Here is an 18,568-nt window from a genome sequence, read left to right on the forward strand (position 1 = left end):
ATTACTCTGGCAAAGGCACGGGCAAGGGACAGTGAGGGTCACCCAGGGGAGCTGGCTCCTTAACCCCTTTGATGGGAAGAGATTTGCTTGATGTGGTAAACTGTATTTTCTAAAAATGGCCACAGCAATATTTCAAGTCCTGTGTGATCTTCAAGAACCTTGCCACTTCCCATAAAGATATGAAATCTGCTTCTCCTTTCCTTAAATCAGGGTAGGACTTTGTGACTTCTTCAACCAACAGAATAAAAAGTGACGGTCACAAAAGGCAGTATGACTTCCAGCCCTGACGCATGTGTGCAAGCTCTTTTTTCTCTCAACTTCTACCCTGGGAACCTAGCCATCCTGTTATGCAGAAGCCCATGTCACATGAAGAGGTCACCGTGGGTGTTCTACCTGACAACCCCTGCACCAAATGCCAGGCACATGAGTGAACAAGACTTCGGATGATTCTGGCCCACACTCTGCAAGTTTTCCAGCAGAGGCCCTAGACTAGTATTTCTCAGCCTCTGCACTACTGACATTTTGGACCAGATAATTCTTCATTTTGTGTGTGTGCAGGGGTCTCCTGGGCACCATAGGATGTGAAGGAGCATTCCTGGCCTCAACCCTCTAGATACCAGTTGCAATTTCCAAGTTGTAAAACCAAAAATACCTCCAGATGTTGCCAAATGTCCCCAGGTGGGAGGTGAGAGGGGATAAGTGGCTATGGTTGAGAACCACTGGCCTAGACATTGTGGAGTAGGAACAAGCCATCTCCACTGTGCCCTAAATTCTTGACCTAAGGAAACTTTGAGAAATAATAAATGATTGTTGTTAAGTCACAGAGTTTTGGGGTAACTTGTTATGCAGCAATAGATACACTCACTTCCTGCCCCACAGTGCCTGGGACTCGATGCCATTCCGATCCCCCGCTTTTAGGTTACCTGGGTGGAAGAGAGGCAGCTTCTGTTCAAATTTTAATCCCGGTTGATTTTATTTTTTGGCTCTTTCATTTTCAGATATATAAAATGTGCCAAAATAGGGGATTTCCCGTAATGATCACAGAACAATAGGAGAGCTGGGATAGAGTAATTATGTGACTCCTCCCGCCTTCATTTTAGTCTTGGTTTAAACGTTACCTCCTCACAGAGGCCTTTCCACACTAACTGGCCTAGTGCAACGCCTCATATCATTCTGCTTTTATTGTTTTCTTCATAGCTAATATCACATAAAACATTTATTTCTACTAGAATGCAAACTCCACAAACATGGTGACCTGGCTTATCTTGTTCACGCCTGCAACCCTAGCATTTAGAACAGTGTATGATATAAAGCGTTCAATAAATACAAGTTAAAAGAATGAATGACCTTGGGCTGGGTGTGGCGGCTCACGCCTGTAATCCCAGCACTTTGGGAGGCTGAGACAGGCGGATCACAAGGTCAGGAGATTGAGACCATCCTGGCTAACATGGTGAAACCCCGTATCTACCAAAAATACAACAAATTAGCTGGGTGTGGTGGTGGGCGCCTGTAGTCCCAGCTACTCAGGAGGCTGAGGCAGAAGAATGGCATGAACCCGGGAGGCAGAGCTTGCAGTGAGCCGAGATTGCACCACTGCACTCCAGCCTGGGCGACAGAGCAAGACTCCGTCTCAGAAAAAGAAAAAAAAAGAATGAATGACCTGGAAGAGATTCCTTAACTTCTCAGCTAAGGTTCCTAAATCTCAGTTTCCTCAGGAGGAGGACGAAGTAATAAGGCCTGTCTCTTAAAACACGGTACCTAACAGGCACTCAAAAATCAGCATGAAGTTGTTAATATATTTGAGTTTTTTTTGAGACAGGGTCTTGCTCTGTCACCCAGGCTGGAGTGCAGTGGTGTGATCTAGGCTCACTGCAGCCTGGACCTCCTGGGCTCAAGCAATCCTCCTGCCTCAGCCTCCCGAGTAGCTAGCACCACAGGCACGTGCCACCATGTCCAGCTAATTTTTCTTGTATTTGTAGAGATGGGGTCTCATCATATGTACAGGCTGGTCTCAAACTCTTGAGCTCAAGCAATCCACCCGCCTCGGCCTCCCAAAGGGCTATGATTACAGGTGTGTGCCACCCTGTCCAGCCAATTTGTTGCTATTAAACTTCAAAAAGTTACCACATTGACTGTGAAATGTATATTTGATTAAAGGTCTAAATATAGCCCTATAAATTTATGAATTGTACACAAAGAGGTGATCCAAAATGTCTTTACTCTTAACAACTTTGAACAGTATTTAAGAATTTGTAGCATGTCTAAATGTAGGTACATAATCAACGCAGGAGTAATTATACTCACGTGAATTTTTCAGACTGATTTTAGTATTTTTTTTTGAGACAGAGTCTCACTCTGTTGCTGAGGCTGGAGTATAGTGGCAAGATCTGGGCTCACTGCAACCTCCGCCTTCCAGGTTCAAGCAATTCTCCTGCCTCAGCCTCCCAAGTAGCTGGGATTACAGGCGTGCACCACCACGCCCAGCTAATTTTTGTATCTTTAGTAGATATGGGGTTTCACCATGTTGGCTAGGCTGGTCTTGAACTCCTGACTTCAGGTGATCTGCCCGCCTTGGCCTCCCAAAGTGCTGGGATTATAGCTGTGAACCACCACGCCCAGCCTGAATTTTCTTTTTTTCTTATTTTTAATTAATTAATTTTTTTTTTTTTAGACGGAGTCTTGCTCTGTCACCCAGGCTGGAGTGCACTGGTGCAATTTCGGCTCACTGCAATCTTCACCGCCTGGGTTCAAGCAGTTCTGTCTCAGTCTCCCAAGTAGCTGGGACCACAGGTGCACGCCACCATGCCCGGCTAATTTTCGTATTTTTAGTGGAGACAGGATTTCACCATATTGGTCAGGCTGGTCTCAAACTCCTGACCTCAGGTGATCCAACTGCCTTGGCCTACCAAAGTGCTGGGATTACAGGCGTGAGTCACCACGCCCAGCCACCCAGTCTGAATTTTCAATATTCTGATATAGAATGGAAAATATATCCCAGAATGGGATACTACCATTTTAATTATAACTAAAAAAGAATGTTCTGATTCTGAAAATCTGGAAAAACAGAATCCTAAATGATTTCAGAACTCATGTAATACAGCCGAATGACAGACTGACCCAACATGAAATAAAACATTGCTAAAAAACACATTGATGTTCTGAAAACCAATAGCTTTTAACGAAGGAGACAAAGATAATAGTGCTTTTGAATGCAAGGACCAGATTGTACTAAAACATCCTCCTTTTATCTCTGATATCAGACACAAACATAAATGTAGGTATGTACAGAGTATCACAAACATCATAACTACTGTATTCAGAACTGTATTTAGCATTAAAATTAAAACAAGTTAGATAGAGCAGTAGAACCATCATACCTTTAACTCTCAACCATAACACAAAACAGCAGAGATATTTAGCCCCATTCTCCCCACTAAATTCTCCTTTTTTTTTTTTTTTTAATTGAGACAGAGTTTCACTCTGTTGCCCGGGCTGGAGTACAATAGCACAATCATAGCTCATTGCAGCCTTGACCTCCTGGGCTCAGACAATCCTCCCACTTTAGCTTCCCTAGGACCACAGGCGCAAGCAAGCTACCACTCCTGGCTAATTAAAAAACTTTTTGGTGGGGACAGTGTATCACTATGTTGTCCAGGCTGGTCTTAAACTCTTGGGCTCATGTGATCCTCCCAATTCAGCTCCCAAAGTGCTGGGACTTCAGGTGTGAGCCACCGTGGCCAGCCTCCACTAAATTATCTTGTAACAGTTCCCACTATCCATATAGAACCCATAGGATTACATTATTAATAAATCCCAAATGCTTAGAAGGACTGTATTAGAATATCACCTCTAGGACAAGCACGGCAGCTCATGCCTATAATCCCAGCACTTTGGGAGGTCAAGGCGAGTGGGTAATAAGGTCAGGAGTTCAAGACCAGCCTGGCCAACATGGTGAAACCCGTTTCTATTAAAAATACAAAAATTAGCCAGGTGCTTATTCACCAAAGCTGAAACGAAGGAAAAAATGTTAAGGCCAGAGAGAAAGGTCGGGTTACCTACAAAGGGAAGCCCATCAGACTAACAGCAGATCTCTCGGCAAAAACTCTACAAGCCAGAAAAGAGTGGGGCCAATATTCAACATTCTTAAGGAAAAGAATTTTCAACCCAGAATTTCATATCCAGCCAAACTAAGCTTCATAAGTGAAGGAGAAATAAAATCCTTTACAGACAAGCAAATGTTGAGAGATTTTGTCACCACCAGGCCTGCCCTACAAGAGCTCCTGAAGGAAGCACTCAACATGGAAAGGAAAACCGGTATCAGCCACCACAAAAACATTCCAAATTGTAAAGACCATCGATGCTAGGAAGAATCTGCATCAATTAACAAGCAAAATAACCAGCTAACATCATAATGACAGGATCAAACTCACACATAACAATATTAACCTTAAATGTAAATGGGCTAAATGCTCCAATTAAAAGACACAGACTGGCAAACTGGATAAAGGGTCAAGACCCATCACTGTGCTGTATTCAAGAGACCCATCTCACATGCAGAGACACACAGGCTCAGAATAAAGGGATGGAGGAAGATCTACCAAGCAAATGGAAAACAAAAAAAGGCAGGGGTTGCAATCCTAGTCTCTGATAAAACAGATTTTAACCAACAAAGATCAAAAGAGACAAAGAAGGCCATTACATAATGGTAAAGGGATCAATTCAACAAGAAGAGCTAACTATCCTAAATATATATGCACCCAATACAGGAGCACCCAGATTCATAAAGCAAGTCCTTAGAGACCTACAAAGAGACTTAGACTCCCACACAATGATAATGGGAGACTTTAACGCCCCACTGTCAACATTAGAAAGATCAATGAGACAGAAAGTTAACAAGGATATCCAGGAATTGAACTGAGTTCTGCACCAAGTGGACCTAATAGACATCCACAGAACCCTCTACCCCAAATCAACAGAATATACATTCTTCTCAGTACCACATCACACTTATTCCAAAATTGACCACATAGTTGGAAGTAAAGCACTCCTCAGCAAACGTAAAGAACAGAAATTATAATGAACTGTCTCTCAGACCACAGTGCAATCAAACTAGAACTCAGGATTAAGAAACTCACTCAAAACCACTCAACTACACCCTGATCCTGTATGACTACTGGGTACATAATGAAATGAAGGCAGAAATAAAGATGTTCTTTGAAACCAATGAGAACAAAGACACAACATACCAGAATCTCTGGGACACATTTAAAGCAGTGTGTATAGGGAAATTTATAGCATTAAATGCCCACAAGAGAAAGCAGGAAAGATCTAAAATTGACAACCCAACATCACAATTAAAAGAACTAGAGAAGCAAGAGCAAACACATTCAAAAGCTAGCAGAAGGCAAGAGATAACTAAGATCAGAGCAGAACTGAAGGAGATAGAGACACAAAAAACCTTTCACAAAATCAATGAATCCAGGAGCTGTTTTTTTGAAAAGATTAACAAAATTGATAGAACGCTAGCAATACTAATAAAGAAAAGAGAGAAGAATCAAATAGATGCAATAAAAAATGATAAAGGGGATAGCACCACTGATCCTACAGAAATACAACCTACCATCAGAGAATACTATAAACACCTCTACGCAAATAAACTAGAAAATCTAGAAGAAATGGATAAATTCCTGGACACATACACGCTCCCAAGACTAAACCAGAAGAAGTTGAATCCCTCAATAGACCAATCACAGGCTCTGAAATTGAGGCAATAATTAACAGCCTACCAACCAAAAAAAGTCCAGGACCAGACGGATTCACAGCCAAATTCTACCAGAGGTACAAGGAGGAGCTGGTACCATTCCTTCTGAAGCTATTCCAATCAATAGAAAAAGAGGGAGCCCTCCGTAACTCATTTTATGAGGTCAGCATCATCCTGGTACCAGAGCCTGGCAGAGACACAACAAAAAAAAGAGAATTTTAGACCAATATCCCTGATGAACATCGATGTAAAAATCCTCAATAAAATACTGGCAAACCGAATCCAGCAGCACAACAAAAAGCTTATCCACCATGATCAAGTCAGCTTCATCCCTGAGATGCAAGGCTGGTTCAATACACACAAATCAATAAACATAATCCATCATAAAAACAGAACCAAAGACAAAAACCACATGATTATCTCAATAGATGCAGAAAAAGCCTTCAACAAAATTCAACAGCCCTTCATGCTAAAAACTCTCAATACATTAAGTATTGATGGGAAGTATCTCAAAATAATAAGAGCTATTTATGACAAACCCACAGCCAATATCACACTGAATGGGCAAAAACTGGAAGCATTCCCTTTGAAAACTGGCACAAGACAGGGATGCCCTCTCTCACCACTCCTATTCAACATACTGTTGGAAGTTCTGGCTAGGGCAATCAGGCAGGAGAAAGAAATGAAGGGTATTCAAGTAGGAAAAGAGGAAGTCAAATTGTCCCTGTTTACAGATTACATGATTGTATATTTAGAAAACCGCATCGTCTCAGCCCAAAATCTCCTTAAGTTGATAAGCAACTTCAGCAAAGTCTCAGGATACAAAATCAATGTGTCAAAAAATCACAAGCAATCTTACACACCAATAACAGACAAACAGAGAGCCAAATCATGAGTGAATTACCATTCACAATTGCTTCAAAGAGAATAAAATACCTAGGAATCCAAATTACAAGGCATGTGAAGGACCTCTTCAAGGAGAACTACAAACCACTGCTCAGTGAAATAAAAGAGGACACAAACAAATGGAAGAACATCCCATGCTCATGGATAGGAAGAATCAATATGGTGAAAATGACCATAATGCCCAAGATAATTTATAGATTCAATACCATCCCCATCAAGCTACCAGTGACTTTCTTCACGGAATTGGAACAAACTACTTTAAAGTTCATATGGAACCAAAAAAGAGCGCGCATTGCCAAGACAATCCTAAGTCAAAAGAACAAAACTGGAGGCATCACGCTACCTGACTTCAAACTATAGTACAAAGCTACAGTAACCAAAACAGCATGGTACTGGCACCAAAACAGAGAGATAGACCAATGGAACAGAACAGAGCCCTCAGAAATAACACCACACATCTACAGCCATATGATCTTTGACAAACCTGAGAAAAACAAGAAATGGGGAAAGGATTCCCTATTTAATAAATGGTGCTGGAAAAACTGGCTAGCCATATGTAGAGAGCTGAAACTGGATCCCTTCCTTACACCTTATACAAAAATTAATTCAAGATGGATTAAAGACTTAAATGTTAGACCTAAAACCATAAAAACCCTAGAAGAAAACCTAGGCAATACCATTCAGGACATAGGCAAGGGCAAGGACTTCACGTCTAAAACACCAAAAGCAATGGCAACAAAAGCAAAGTTGACAAATAGGATCTAATTAAACTAAAGAGCTTCTGCACAGCAAAAGAAACTACCATCAGAGTGAACAGGCAACCTACAGAATGGGAGAAAATTTTTGCAATCTACTCATCTGACAAATGGCTAATATCCAGAATCTACAAAGAACTCAAACAAATTTACAAGAAAAAAACAAACAATCCCACCAAAAAGTGGGCAAAGGATATGAACAGACACTTCTCAAAAGAAGACATTTATGCAGCTAACAGACACATGAAAAAATGCTCATCATCACTGGCCATCAGAGAAATGCAAATCAAAACCATAATGAGATGCCATCTCACACCAATAGAAAGGCGATCATTAAAAAGTCAGGAAGCAACAGGTGCTGGAGAGGATGTGGAGAAATAGGAACACTTTTACACTGTTGGTGGGACTGTAAACTAGTTCAACTACTGTGGCACATATACACCATGGAATACTATGCAGCCATAAAAAAGGATGAGTTCATGTCTTTTTGTAGGGACACGGATGAAGCTAGAAACCATCATTCTCAGCAAACTATCGCAAGGACAAAAAATCAAACACTGCATGTTCTCACTCAGAAGTAGGAATTGAACAATGAGAACACTTGGACACAGGAACGGGAACATCATACACTGGGGCCTGTCGTGGGGTGGGGGGAGGGGGGAGGGATAGCATTAGGAAATACACCTAATGTAAATGACGAGTTAATGGGTGCAGCACACCAAACAACATGGCACATGTATACATATGTAACAAACCTGCACGTTGTGCACATCTACCCTAGAACTTAAAGTAGTAAAAACAAACAAACAAAAAATTTAGCCAGGCACGGTGGCAGGTGCCTGTAATCCCAGCTACTCAGGAAGCTGAGGCAGAAGAACTGCTTGAACTTGGGGGGCAGAAACTGCAGTGAGCTAAAATTGCACCACTGTACTCCAGCCTGGGCAACAGAATGAGACTCTGTCTCAAATGAAAAAAAAAAAAATCACCTCCAAATACAAGCAATTATCCTTTATCAAATTCATTCTGATAAGAAAATATTCTGTTACTCCAAAATAAGTAACAATGATACTACTTTTCGAGTCATTTTGATTCTCCATTTCTCCGAATGCCAGTGTCGGGTGATATGAAGGCCATAGATGGGATATGAGTATGGGCCCCAAGCAAGCTGGATAGCCCAGAAGTATTGTAATGGCCCTCTTCCCCCAGCAGTAACCATCCAAACCCATTACACAGGCAAGGCCAATTCAGACTACCAATCCCTGGAAGTAACTGAGCCCATGTCGTTAGGTGAATACATTTTCAAAATTACTGTTGTTGACAGTAATGTGTGGTAGGTGATTTCTACATAAATAACATCATGGCCCTCAGGATACATAAAAGCATTCTTAACCTAGCAGCATGTCACATTCCTGAACCTTAAAAAAAAAGATGATGTCAAGAACAGACATGAAATGGGAATTTATTTAAAATCAAAGTGCTCAGTTATATTTTCCCACAATTCAGAAACGTTCATTATTTCTCCAGGACTCAGCTTGGGATGGTTTTCCTGTGATCTTTGCAGTTAATAAATGTGCTGGCCTCAGTGACCACAAATAACCAGCAGAACCAGGAGAAACATACCTAAGTGCTTTCACTATAGCACAGGCACACAGGGAGTTTGTGTCAAGTGAAATAAACTTTGCATGCTGCCTGGGGATGGGACCTGGGATACCTGGACCAGACTCTCACTGAGAAATGGCCCAGAGCTGAGGGATGGCAGCTTGTGGAACTAGGGCTGCCAGGGTTACCTAGAGCTTAGGCAGGGCTTGGAAGCAGTGAGAGACTTGGGGTCCTGCTCACCTGAGACTCTGGCTGTGGTCTCCCTGCCTGGGTCTGCCCCTTGCCTCTACCCAGGGGAATTGGTGGGGGTGGGCATGAGCAACAGCAGCCCTCTCACTCCCACCCCACAGGACATCTTGCTGGGCTGATGGGAGCCAGAATGCTTGCAAAAGTGGGGGAAAGTTCCCTCCCCATTTATCATCCAGATCTCTTCCAGGTTTAGAAGGAGGTTGGGAGACACATACAAAGCTACAGCCATCATCTGGTCTGCTCACACTGACGAGCTGCCTCTGTACTCCAGTGCTTGTCCCGTCCTGCCTTGGAATGGGAATGGGACTAGCACTGCCCATATCCTGACTATATCCTGTCCTGGGCATGGCTGGGCGCAGCTTTCATGGGATCATTCCAGCCAGTGAATGCACAGCCAGGAAGTACTTGAAAGCTACACCTGTTAACTGATCAATGTTGAAAGGGCGGCAGAGACAGCTCAGTAACCATATATGGGTTTCTGAACATTTAATTACTTAATTTTTAAAGATTAATTTAGAACTTGAAAAACATGTACCATTAAACACACAGCACCTCTTAGGAACTTGATGGAATGTAAAACAGATGTCTAAAGAACTGGGGACCAACATTTAAATGGATGTTGACACAAAAACTTGTATTAGTAAAAAGTGACTCTCTTTTGATCTTTTTTTTTTTTGAAATGGAGTTTCACTCTTGTTGCCCAGGCTGGAGTGCAATGGCGCAATGTTGGCTCACCGCAACCTCTGCCTTTAGGGTTCAAGCGATTCTCTTGCCTCAGCCTCCCGAGTGGCTGGGATTACAGGCGCCTGCCACCACGCCCGGCTAATTTTTGTATTTTTAGTAGAGACAGGGTTTCGCCATGCTGGCCAGGCTAGTCTTGAACTCCCTGACCTCAGGTGATCCACCCACCTTGGCCTCCCAAAGTGCTGGGATTAGAGGCGTGAGCCACTGCACCTGGCCTGATCTTTTAAGAGTTCAGTTCTTGGACTTAATGTTGTGTCTAAAAAGGAGGATAAAATATATAAACAATACACTGCATGTAACACAATGGAATTATCTTATTTGTCAGCATAGAAAGCAAATATTTTCGCGTTTACCCTTAAGTCGGCGTAGAAAGCAAATATCTTCACGTTTACCCCCAAAAGTCCTGAAAGACACCTGGAACCTCAGCAGCTGAGAGAGAGAGGCAGATTCCCACCTCCCAGGCTACCCTCGCTCCAGCAATGGATGCTGGGTGGAGTAACGTGGAGAGTTTTCCTTTAGTATAGAAAACACCACTTGTTCTTCTCTCTCAGTCTCTATTGTTTTTGTTTGTTTGGTTTGAGCTCCTATAGTTTAATGTAGTCAAGTTAAGTAAGATTTTACTATGAGGAACTATGAAAATCTGTTAGAAGAATATGCATCGGACTTTGTACAGCTATTTTTTTTTTTTTCCTCCAAGTGAAACCTACAGCTAGGTCATTTAAAAGAATATTTAACTCCTGTATCTCTATAGATCTCTGTGTGCACATGAAATTAATCCATATCAGAGACCTGTAACTTAGAGATTCAGCTCCTGTCATGCAAATGTGTTTGAAGAAAGATATATATTAGATGATGGCAAGGTGTAGAATTGTGTGGACGGTATTCTACCATTTGCCTTACACACACGCATGCATGCCCACATACACATGCTCTCTTACATATGGAGAATCTCTCTGGAAGGATACACAAGTAACTGGTGTAACTGTAACTTGACTCTGAGAGAGGAACTGGGTGTGGAAGAAAGGAGGGAGGCTTCCAGTTTCTGTCCTCTAATAAACTTTTGAATTCTGTACTACATACATAATCAAATTTAAATGCTTATAACTGGCAAGAAAATAATAGAAAACTACCCAATTATTATTATTATTATTTGGAGATGGAGTTTTGCTCTTGTTGCCCAGGCTGGAGTGCAGTGGCATGACCTCAGATCACTGCAATCCCCGCCTCCTGGGTTCAAGCCATTCTCCCGCCTCAGCCTCCCGGGTAGCTGGGATTACAGGCATCTGCCACTACGCCCAGCTAAATTTTTGTATTTTAGTAGAGGGGTTTCATCATGTTGGCCAGGCTGGTCTCCAACTCCTGACCTCAGGTGATCCTCCCGCCTCAGCCTCCCGAAGTGCTGGGACTACAGGCATGAGCCACCGTGCCTGGCCAAGAATTACCCAAGTACCTTAATGAGGCCTTTATGATATTTATGATTCAGTCTTGATTGGCCTGATAAAACTGGATGCAAACAATTTTAATAAAAAAGAAAACTATAAGCCCAGGAGCTGCTTGCATACCTCGTTTTGACTCTGTACCCCCGGGCAACTATAAATATGTGATTCCTGTGTCTGGGAAAGGTTTCTGCAGACTGGATGACAAACAATATACATTTACAAAATCCAAGTTCCTGCCCCTTCAAAATTCTGTTCCGTCTGCGTAGTCTTTCACAATAAAGCCTAAATATTTACCTGGTTGGGAAAAAAGCAGCTGTGACAGATGCTGTGCAAGCGTCTGAAGGGCTGTGGCTCCTCCCAGGTGCTCCACATCCAGGAGGGACACAAGACTCTGGAGACAGAAGAGGGCTCTGCACTGAATAGTGTTCATTCTGGAAAGGAAGTGAAACAATGCTGTCTGTTTCTCCAGAAGTTGCCCATCAGAATTCAGTATTAACTTTTAGTCTAAGCTTCAGGTTCTGACTGGAAATATCTATAAATACAAGGGTATCTATGGCAGTTAGCAAAGAATCACAAGGTGAACTATTTTTTGTGTTTTCTAAAATGTATTATCATTTTTCAGATAGGGTCTTGCTCTATTGCCCAGGCTGGAGTGCAGTGGTGTGATCACAGCTCGCTGCAGCCTCAACCGCCTGAGCACAAGTGATCCTCCTGCCTCAGCCTCCTAAGGAGCAGGATTACATGTGCACGCAACCCCACCTGGCTAAGTTTTTTATTTTTTGTAGATAGGGGTCTTGCTATGTTGCCCAGGCTGGTCTGGAACTCTTGGCCTCAAACAATCCTCCTGCCTGGACAAGTGCTAGAATTGTAAAGTAACTGTTAATGTGCCAAATCAAACTGCTTGAGTATTCACACCCTCTGATACACAACTCATTAATGAGTCATGAGGAATCTGTTTTAGAAAAATTTCTATGTAGGGTAGCATCCTTAAAATTATAATTTTCTTCAGATGGGAAGAATTCTCATTCTGTTTCCCAGGCTGGAGTACAGTGTCACCATCATAGCTCACGATAGCCTTGGACTGCTGAGTTCAAGCAATCCTCCCACTTCAGCCTCCTGAGTAGCTAGGACTATGGCTGAGTGCCACTATGCCAGGCTAGTTTTTGTAATGTTTTTTTTTCTTTGTAGAGATGGGGTCTTGCTATGCTGCGCAGGCTGGTTTCAAACTCCTGGCCTCAAGTGATCCTCCCACCTCGGCCTCCCAGAGTACTGGGATTATAGGTGTGAGCCACCACGCCAGCCTAAAATTATTTTTAATTGTGAAATGTGACATATATATGGTTAAGTACACAACATATATAGAGAGTTTAACATATAGTCTATGAAGCCAACACCCATGCACCTGGGAAAGAAAGAAACACTGCCGGACCCTGAAAGCCCCTGTATCTCTTCCTTATAACATCCCACCTCCCTGACACCTACAGGTAACCACCATACAGACTTTTATGGTAAACATTTCCTTGCCTTTTTTTTTTTAATAGGCTTATCACCAAGGTATGCATCCCTGAACAAAATAGTGCAATGTTGCCTGTTTCTCAACTTTGTAAAAACTGAATCACAGTGTGCGTATTCTTTTATGTCTTCCTTTTTTGGTTCAACAATGTAAGCTCCATCCAAGTTGTGAGCAGTTCTAATTCAGATCCCTTTTACTGCTGCATGTATTGTACTGAGTGATTTTGTCAAAATATATTTACCATTCTAACTCTGATGGACAACAAGTTTGTTTACGGGTTGGGGCAACTGTGACATACACTGCTATGAACATGTATTCTAGGGCACGTGGGCACTATTTTTCTGGTATATATACCCAGGAACAAAACTTTTGGGTCTGAGGGGGAGTCAGCACCTTCTATTTAATGGCCCATCATTTCATAAAATAAAATAATGACAAATGTTTTTGAAAGTAGAAAAGTTCTTACTTTCTAATTAAAGGTTTCCAAGTAGGGTTCCTAGAACATAGGTCAACTGCAATGCTGTTTGGAAAGGCAGTTTTCTCAAAAATCTAGATTTAAAAGAGGCAGTAAAGCAAAAGTTAAAGAGTAGTCATTTAACACGATTCCCTTATATAATTCCAAAATATTACTCCTAAGTGAAATGGCTAGGCTTCATACAGAATGACCTTTTCGCCTATTTCCAGTACTGTTAGCTCAGCTTTGTCTCAGATCTTACCACCATCTACAACCTGAAAGTGTGAGCTTGCTTCTTTTGTACACAGAATGAACACCTTGCTTAAGCCTTTCCCACGCTCCACGGTAAGCCTAGAATGAAAACGGATTACCTTCTTTGGGATGAGGTAGTTGGTGAGAGCAGTGTGAACCTCATGGGAGAGGCAGAGGGGAGAGAACAGCTGCCCCCCGCACTCACTGAAGGAATTCTCCATAAATGCATCACTTTCATCACTGCTAGAAAGTTCTTCCCATTCATCATCAGAGGGATCTGGGAAGTGGGCAAACCACGCAGAACTGGAATAGTTAAGAAAATCTCCACGGGAGTTCCCCTCTTGGCCCAGGGGGAAAATGTCTAAATGTAAACTGTTAACAAACCTTCATTGCAGCACATGTTGACGATAATTTCCAGAGCAGTCTGTTGAGCTGTCAGTAATGCTATAGTCTCTCTCAGCTCCTTGTCAGTGGGCTTAAAAAAAAAAAGAAAAAAAAGTAAATGACCAACTCTCAATGGCTGGGAAAATGTTTTTGGGGAATTTCCTCAGTGAAAGCCTACTAGATTTTTGTACTTGGAATAGAGCACATGGAGAATGGGGTAGGTAAAAGAAAAGTCATGAAGTGCCAAAAGTACAAACGAGCATTATAATTCCTCTTGGTACAGTGGAGCATGCCCCCATTAACTGGGTTCCCATCCATCATTGCATGGCTATTCCCCAAGTGTCGCTTAGTTAGCTGGAGAGAACAGACAAATATCCAGGAATTCTGAACAGAATTCACCCTGAAACATAATCTACTGTGTCAAGAAGTAGCTGGGCATACTAAGATTTAAACAAGAGTTCATTTCAGACACCAGGCACTTATAAACAAACCTGCTTTTAGATGCTCAGCTTAGATGTCTTTCTTGGAATGGCTGCGTTAACAAACACTACTAAGGAGTCCTTATATGACCTGTAGAACTTGCTATGGAGCAGACGGACCTGTTTCCTGACTTTCTTTAAAGACTATAATAAAGCATTTCTCTAAGACTAAAGAAAGCAGGAAGGTTTTTTTTTTTTTTTTTTTTTTCTGAAAATACGTAACGCCAACTTAAACTTAACATTATCAACTAACATTTTAAAAATGGGTAATATAAATTTATATAACCTTTATTCTCAAATTGTATATGAAAAGTGAAATAACCACATTGATATTCCAAAACAGTACATGGGCTAAAAATAATGTATATTTTACTATTTGAATATTTCCCAACTTCAGTTTTCAACTGTTTTTTTTCCCCCTGCTTAGAGACAGAGTCTCACTCTGTTGCCTAGGCTGGAGTGCAGTGGCACGTTCATAGCTCACTGCAACCTCAAATTCCTGCGCTCAAGCAATCCTCTTGCTGCAGCCTCTGAGTAGCTAGGACTACAGGTGCACACCACCATGAATGGCTAATTTTTTTACTTTTTCGTAGAGACAAGGTCTTAGCCAGGCATGGTGGCGCATGCCTGTAATCCCACCTACTTGGGAGGCTAAGGCAGGATAATCCCTTGAACCTAGGAGGCAGAGGTTGCAGTGAGCCGAGATTGCACCACTGCACTCCAGCCTGGGCGACAGTGACACTCCGTCTCAAAAAGAAAAAAAAAAAGAAAAGAAAAGAAAAAAATTTACCTGCTATTTTTTTTTTTTTGAGAGATGGGGTCTCAGTATATTGCCCAGGCTGATCTTGAAATCCTGACTTCAAGTAATCCTCCCACCTCAGCCTCCCAAAGTGTTGAGATTATAGGCGTGACTACCATGTCCAGCCCCAGTGACTTCTTTTTTTTTTTTTTTTTTTTTTTTTTTTTTTTTTTTTTTTTTTTGAGACGGAGTCTCGCTCTGTCGCCCAGGCTGGAGTGCAGTGGCCGGATCTCAGCTCACTGCAAGCTCCGCCTCCCGGGTTTACGCCATTCTCCTGCCTCAGCCTCCCGAGTAGCTGGGACTACAGGCGCCCGCCACCTCGCCCGGCTAGTTTTTTGTATTTTTTAGTAGAGACGGGGTTTCACCATGTTAGCCAGGATGGTCTCGATCTCCTGACCTCGTGATCCGCCCGTCTCGGCCTCCCAAAGTGCTGGGATTACAGGCTTGAGCCACCGCGCCCGGCCCCCAGTGACTTCTTTGTGCAACAATTTAACTGTAACTTTTAATCATATTATTTTAAAAAAAAGAAAAGCAAATTGCTAATTTAATAGATGTAGCTCAGGGATCCCTAAATTTGAATTCTACTTATTGGCATCAAGAATATATATAAAAATCATTTCTATTTGCTTTGTGTGTGTGCTAATTCAACTAAATATATATTTATTAGACGAGATTCAAAGCTAAACAAGACATGTTGCTGCTGGACTGTCATCCACTTAAAATATATGAAGATCTGGCTTATTCTTTTTTATTCTTCTTTTTTTTTTTTTTTTTGGAGACAGAGTCTTAATCTGTCACCCAGGCTGGAGTGCAGTGGCATGATCTTGGCTCACTGCAATCTCCGCCTCCTGGGTTCAAGCCATTCTCATGCCCCAGCCTCCCGAGTAGCTGGGACTACAGGTATGCACCACCATGCTCGGCTAATTTTTTGCATTTTTAGTAGAGACAGGGTTTCACCATATTGGCTAGGCAGGTCTTTAACTCCTGGCCTCAAGTGATCCACCCACCCCGGCCTCCCCAAGTGCTGGGATTATAGGCGTGAGCCACCATGCCCAGCCGAAGATATGGCTTAAAAGGAACTCTGAAATTAAACTCCACCTCTTTATGTAACTCTCTTGCTCAGAACTTTTCTCTGCTTCTCACTGCTATCGAGCTGACATAAAGAACCAATTTAGATGAAATGTTATGACATCTGAGATTTGCTTCAAAATAATTAGTAGAGAAAAGACAGTGTGAGGGGAACTAGATGAAATCAAATAGAAGAGAATTTGAAAATTGGTAACTGTGGAAGCTAAGCAGAGAGTACTTTACTTTTGCATGTGTCCCCACAAAAAAACGGGTTAAACTGATCTTCTTTTATATCTCTGTGGTTATACCTTCTTAAGTTAAGTGATGCAGTTTTGATTCTGAAGGAGTGCTGCAGAAGACACTGGATAGTGCGGAAGACCACAGCTGAATATAACTTGTGTTCCTGGCACCCTACTGGCACTTAAACACCGGCTGGCTGACCAACTAGCATGTTAATCATCCAGTCTAGTCAGTTAAGAACATTTTATTTTCCTTTTCTTCTTTTTTTCTCCTCTACCCCGCCGCCCCACCACCGCCCATCATTACAATCTTAAGGAAGACTTTATTTCTATTTTCATTTAGTTTTGTTTTTCTGAAACAGAGTCTCGCTCAGTTGCCAGGCTGGAGTGCAGTGGTGTGATCTTGACTCACTGCAACCTCTACCTCCCAGGTTCAAGTGATTCTTGTGCCTCAGCCTTCCAAGTTGAGTGGCTAGGACTACAGGCACATGCCACCACACCTAATTTTTGTATTTTTAGTAGAGATGGGGTTTCACCATGTTGGTCAGGCTGGTCTTGAACTCCTGGACTCAGGAAATTTGCCCACCTCAGCCTCCCAAAGTGCTAGGATTACAGGCGTCAGCCACCACACCTGGCCAGAAGACTCTAAAAAGCCAGTTTTTACTGTAAGAAAACACTGCATTTTTATAAGCACCAAAATAAAAGTAATAAGAAAATAAATCTCTACATAACAGTTAAGTATCAATAGTTTTTCAACAGTGGCACTTCTATCTAAACCTTGTTAGACTTGGGTCTCACCCCCAACCTTACTCCCTGGAGAAGGTCCTTGGAAGCAAGGCTGGAGGTGGGGACAATCACACAAGAATGCCATTCTCTCATTCCCAGCAAGGGATTTCAGATCCTTCAAACACAGTATATCTGCATCAGATAGGATCAACAGAAACCTGAGTACCATGGTGCCCACAGCTGAAAATGACCCCATAAGCCCTGATTTATCACATCCCCTCTTTCCACATACAGGTATGAAACAGGTTGGATACCACGGTGCACGCCTATGATCCCAGCACTTTGGGAGGCCGAGGTGGGAGGATCGCTTGAGACCAGGCAGCATAGTGAGATCTCGTCTCAAAATAAACCAATAATAATAAAATAAAAAGATCTAGGCTGGGCACGAATCCCAGCACTTTGAGAGGCTAAGGTGGGCAGATCACCTGAGGTTGGGAGTTTGAGACCAGCCTAACCAACATGGAGAAACCCCATTTCTACTAAAAATGCCAAGTTGGCCGGGTGTGGTGGCACATGCCTGTAGAGGCCAAGGCAGGAGAATTGCTCGAACCTGGGAGGCGGAGGTTGCAGTGAGCCAAGATTACACCACTGCACTGCAGTTTGGGCAACAAAAGCAAAACTCTGTCTCCAAAAAAAAAAAAAAAAAAAAAATCTGTGAGCAACTCAAGGACACCGTGGCCTTCCCACTTCTGTTATTTGTGCCAGCACTTAACACAGTGCTTTGCACCCACAGGTTGCTCATATGACGGGAAAAGTGGTTCTATCCACATTTTGATTTCTTTGAAACACCATCAATTTATGCTTCCTGAGACATCATGAACACAGGTAAGCATGAGAGGACATGATTGCCTCCTCCCAACTCAGCCTTCGTTGTCCTTCGGCAGCCTCCTGACTGGTCCTCCTGCTGCCAGGCCCCTTGTGCTCTTCCTTCCTCCAGCTGCCTGAGTGATCTCTCCAAACAATAACCTGCTTTTTCTTAACCCCTCCTTTATGACGCCCCAGATGTTGTGTCCAAAAGGCTCTCTCTGACAGCCTCTTCCTTAGCTCTCCCATAAAGGCTGAGTCACAAGGGCCTACTCTACAGATACCATTCCCTTAGAAATCTGCGCAGGGCCACAGTACTGTTCTCGGCACAGGACTT

General features: G+C 42.5%; 1 protein-coding gene across 1 annotated transcript in view; it reads right to left on the minus strand.

The window, feature by feature from the left end:
- HEATR3 (HEAT repeat containing 3) overlaps nucleotides 1-18,568 on the minus strand; it is a 44,239-nt gene that overhangs the window by 11,012 nt on the left and 14,659 nt on the right. The window contains 4 exon segments of the mRNA XM_030924861.1: nucleotides 11,748-11,884; nucleotides 13,433-13,515; nucleotides 13,792-13,949; nucleotides 14,057-14,147. Of these exon segments, the coding sequence (XP_030780721.1) occupies nucleotides 11,748-11,884; nucleotides 13,433-13,515; nucleotides 13,792-13,949; nucleotides 14,057-14,147 (469 nt within the window).

This window comes from Rhinopithecus roxellana, chromosome 20, assembly GCF_007565055.1.
Source record: "Rhinopithecus roxellana isolate Shanxi Qingling chromosome 20, ASM756505v1, whole genome shotgun sequence".
Lineage (NCBI taxonomy): Eukaryota > Metazoa > Chordata > Mammalia > Primates > Cercopithecidae > Rhinopithecus > Rhinopithecus roxellana.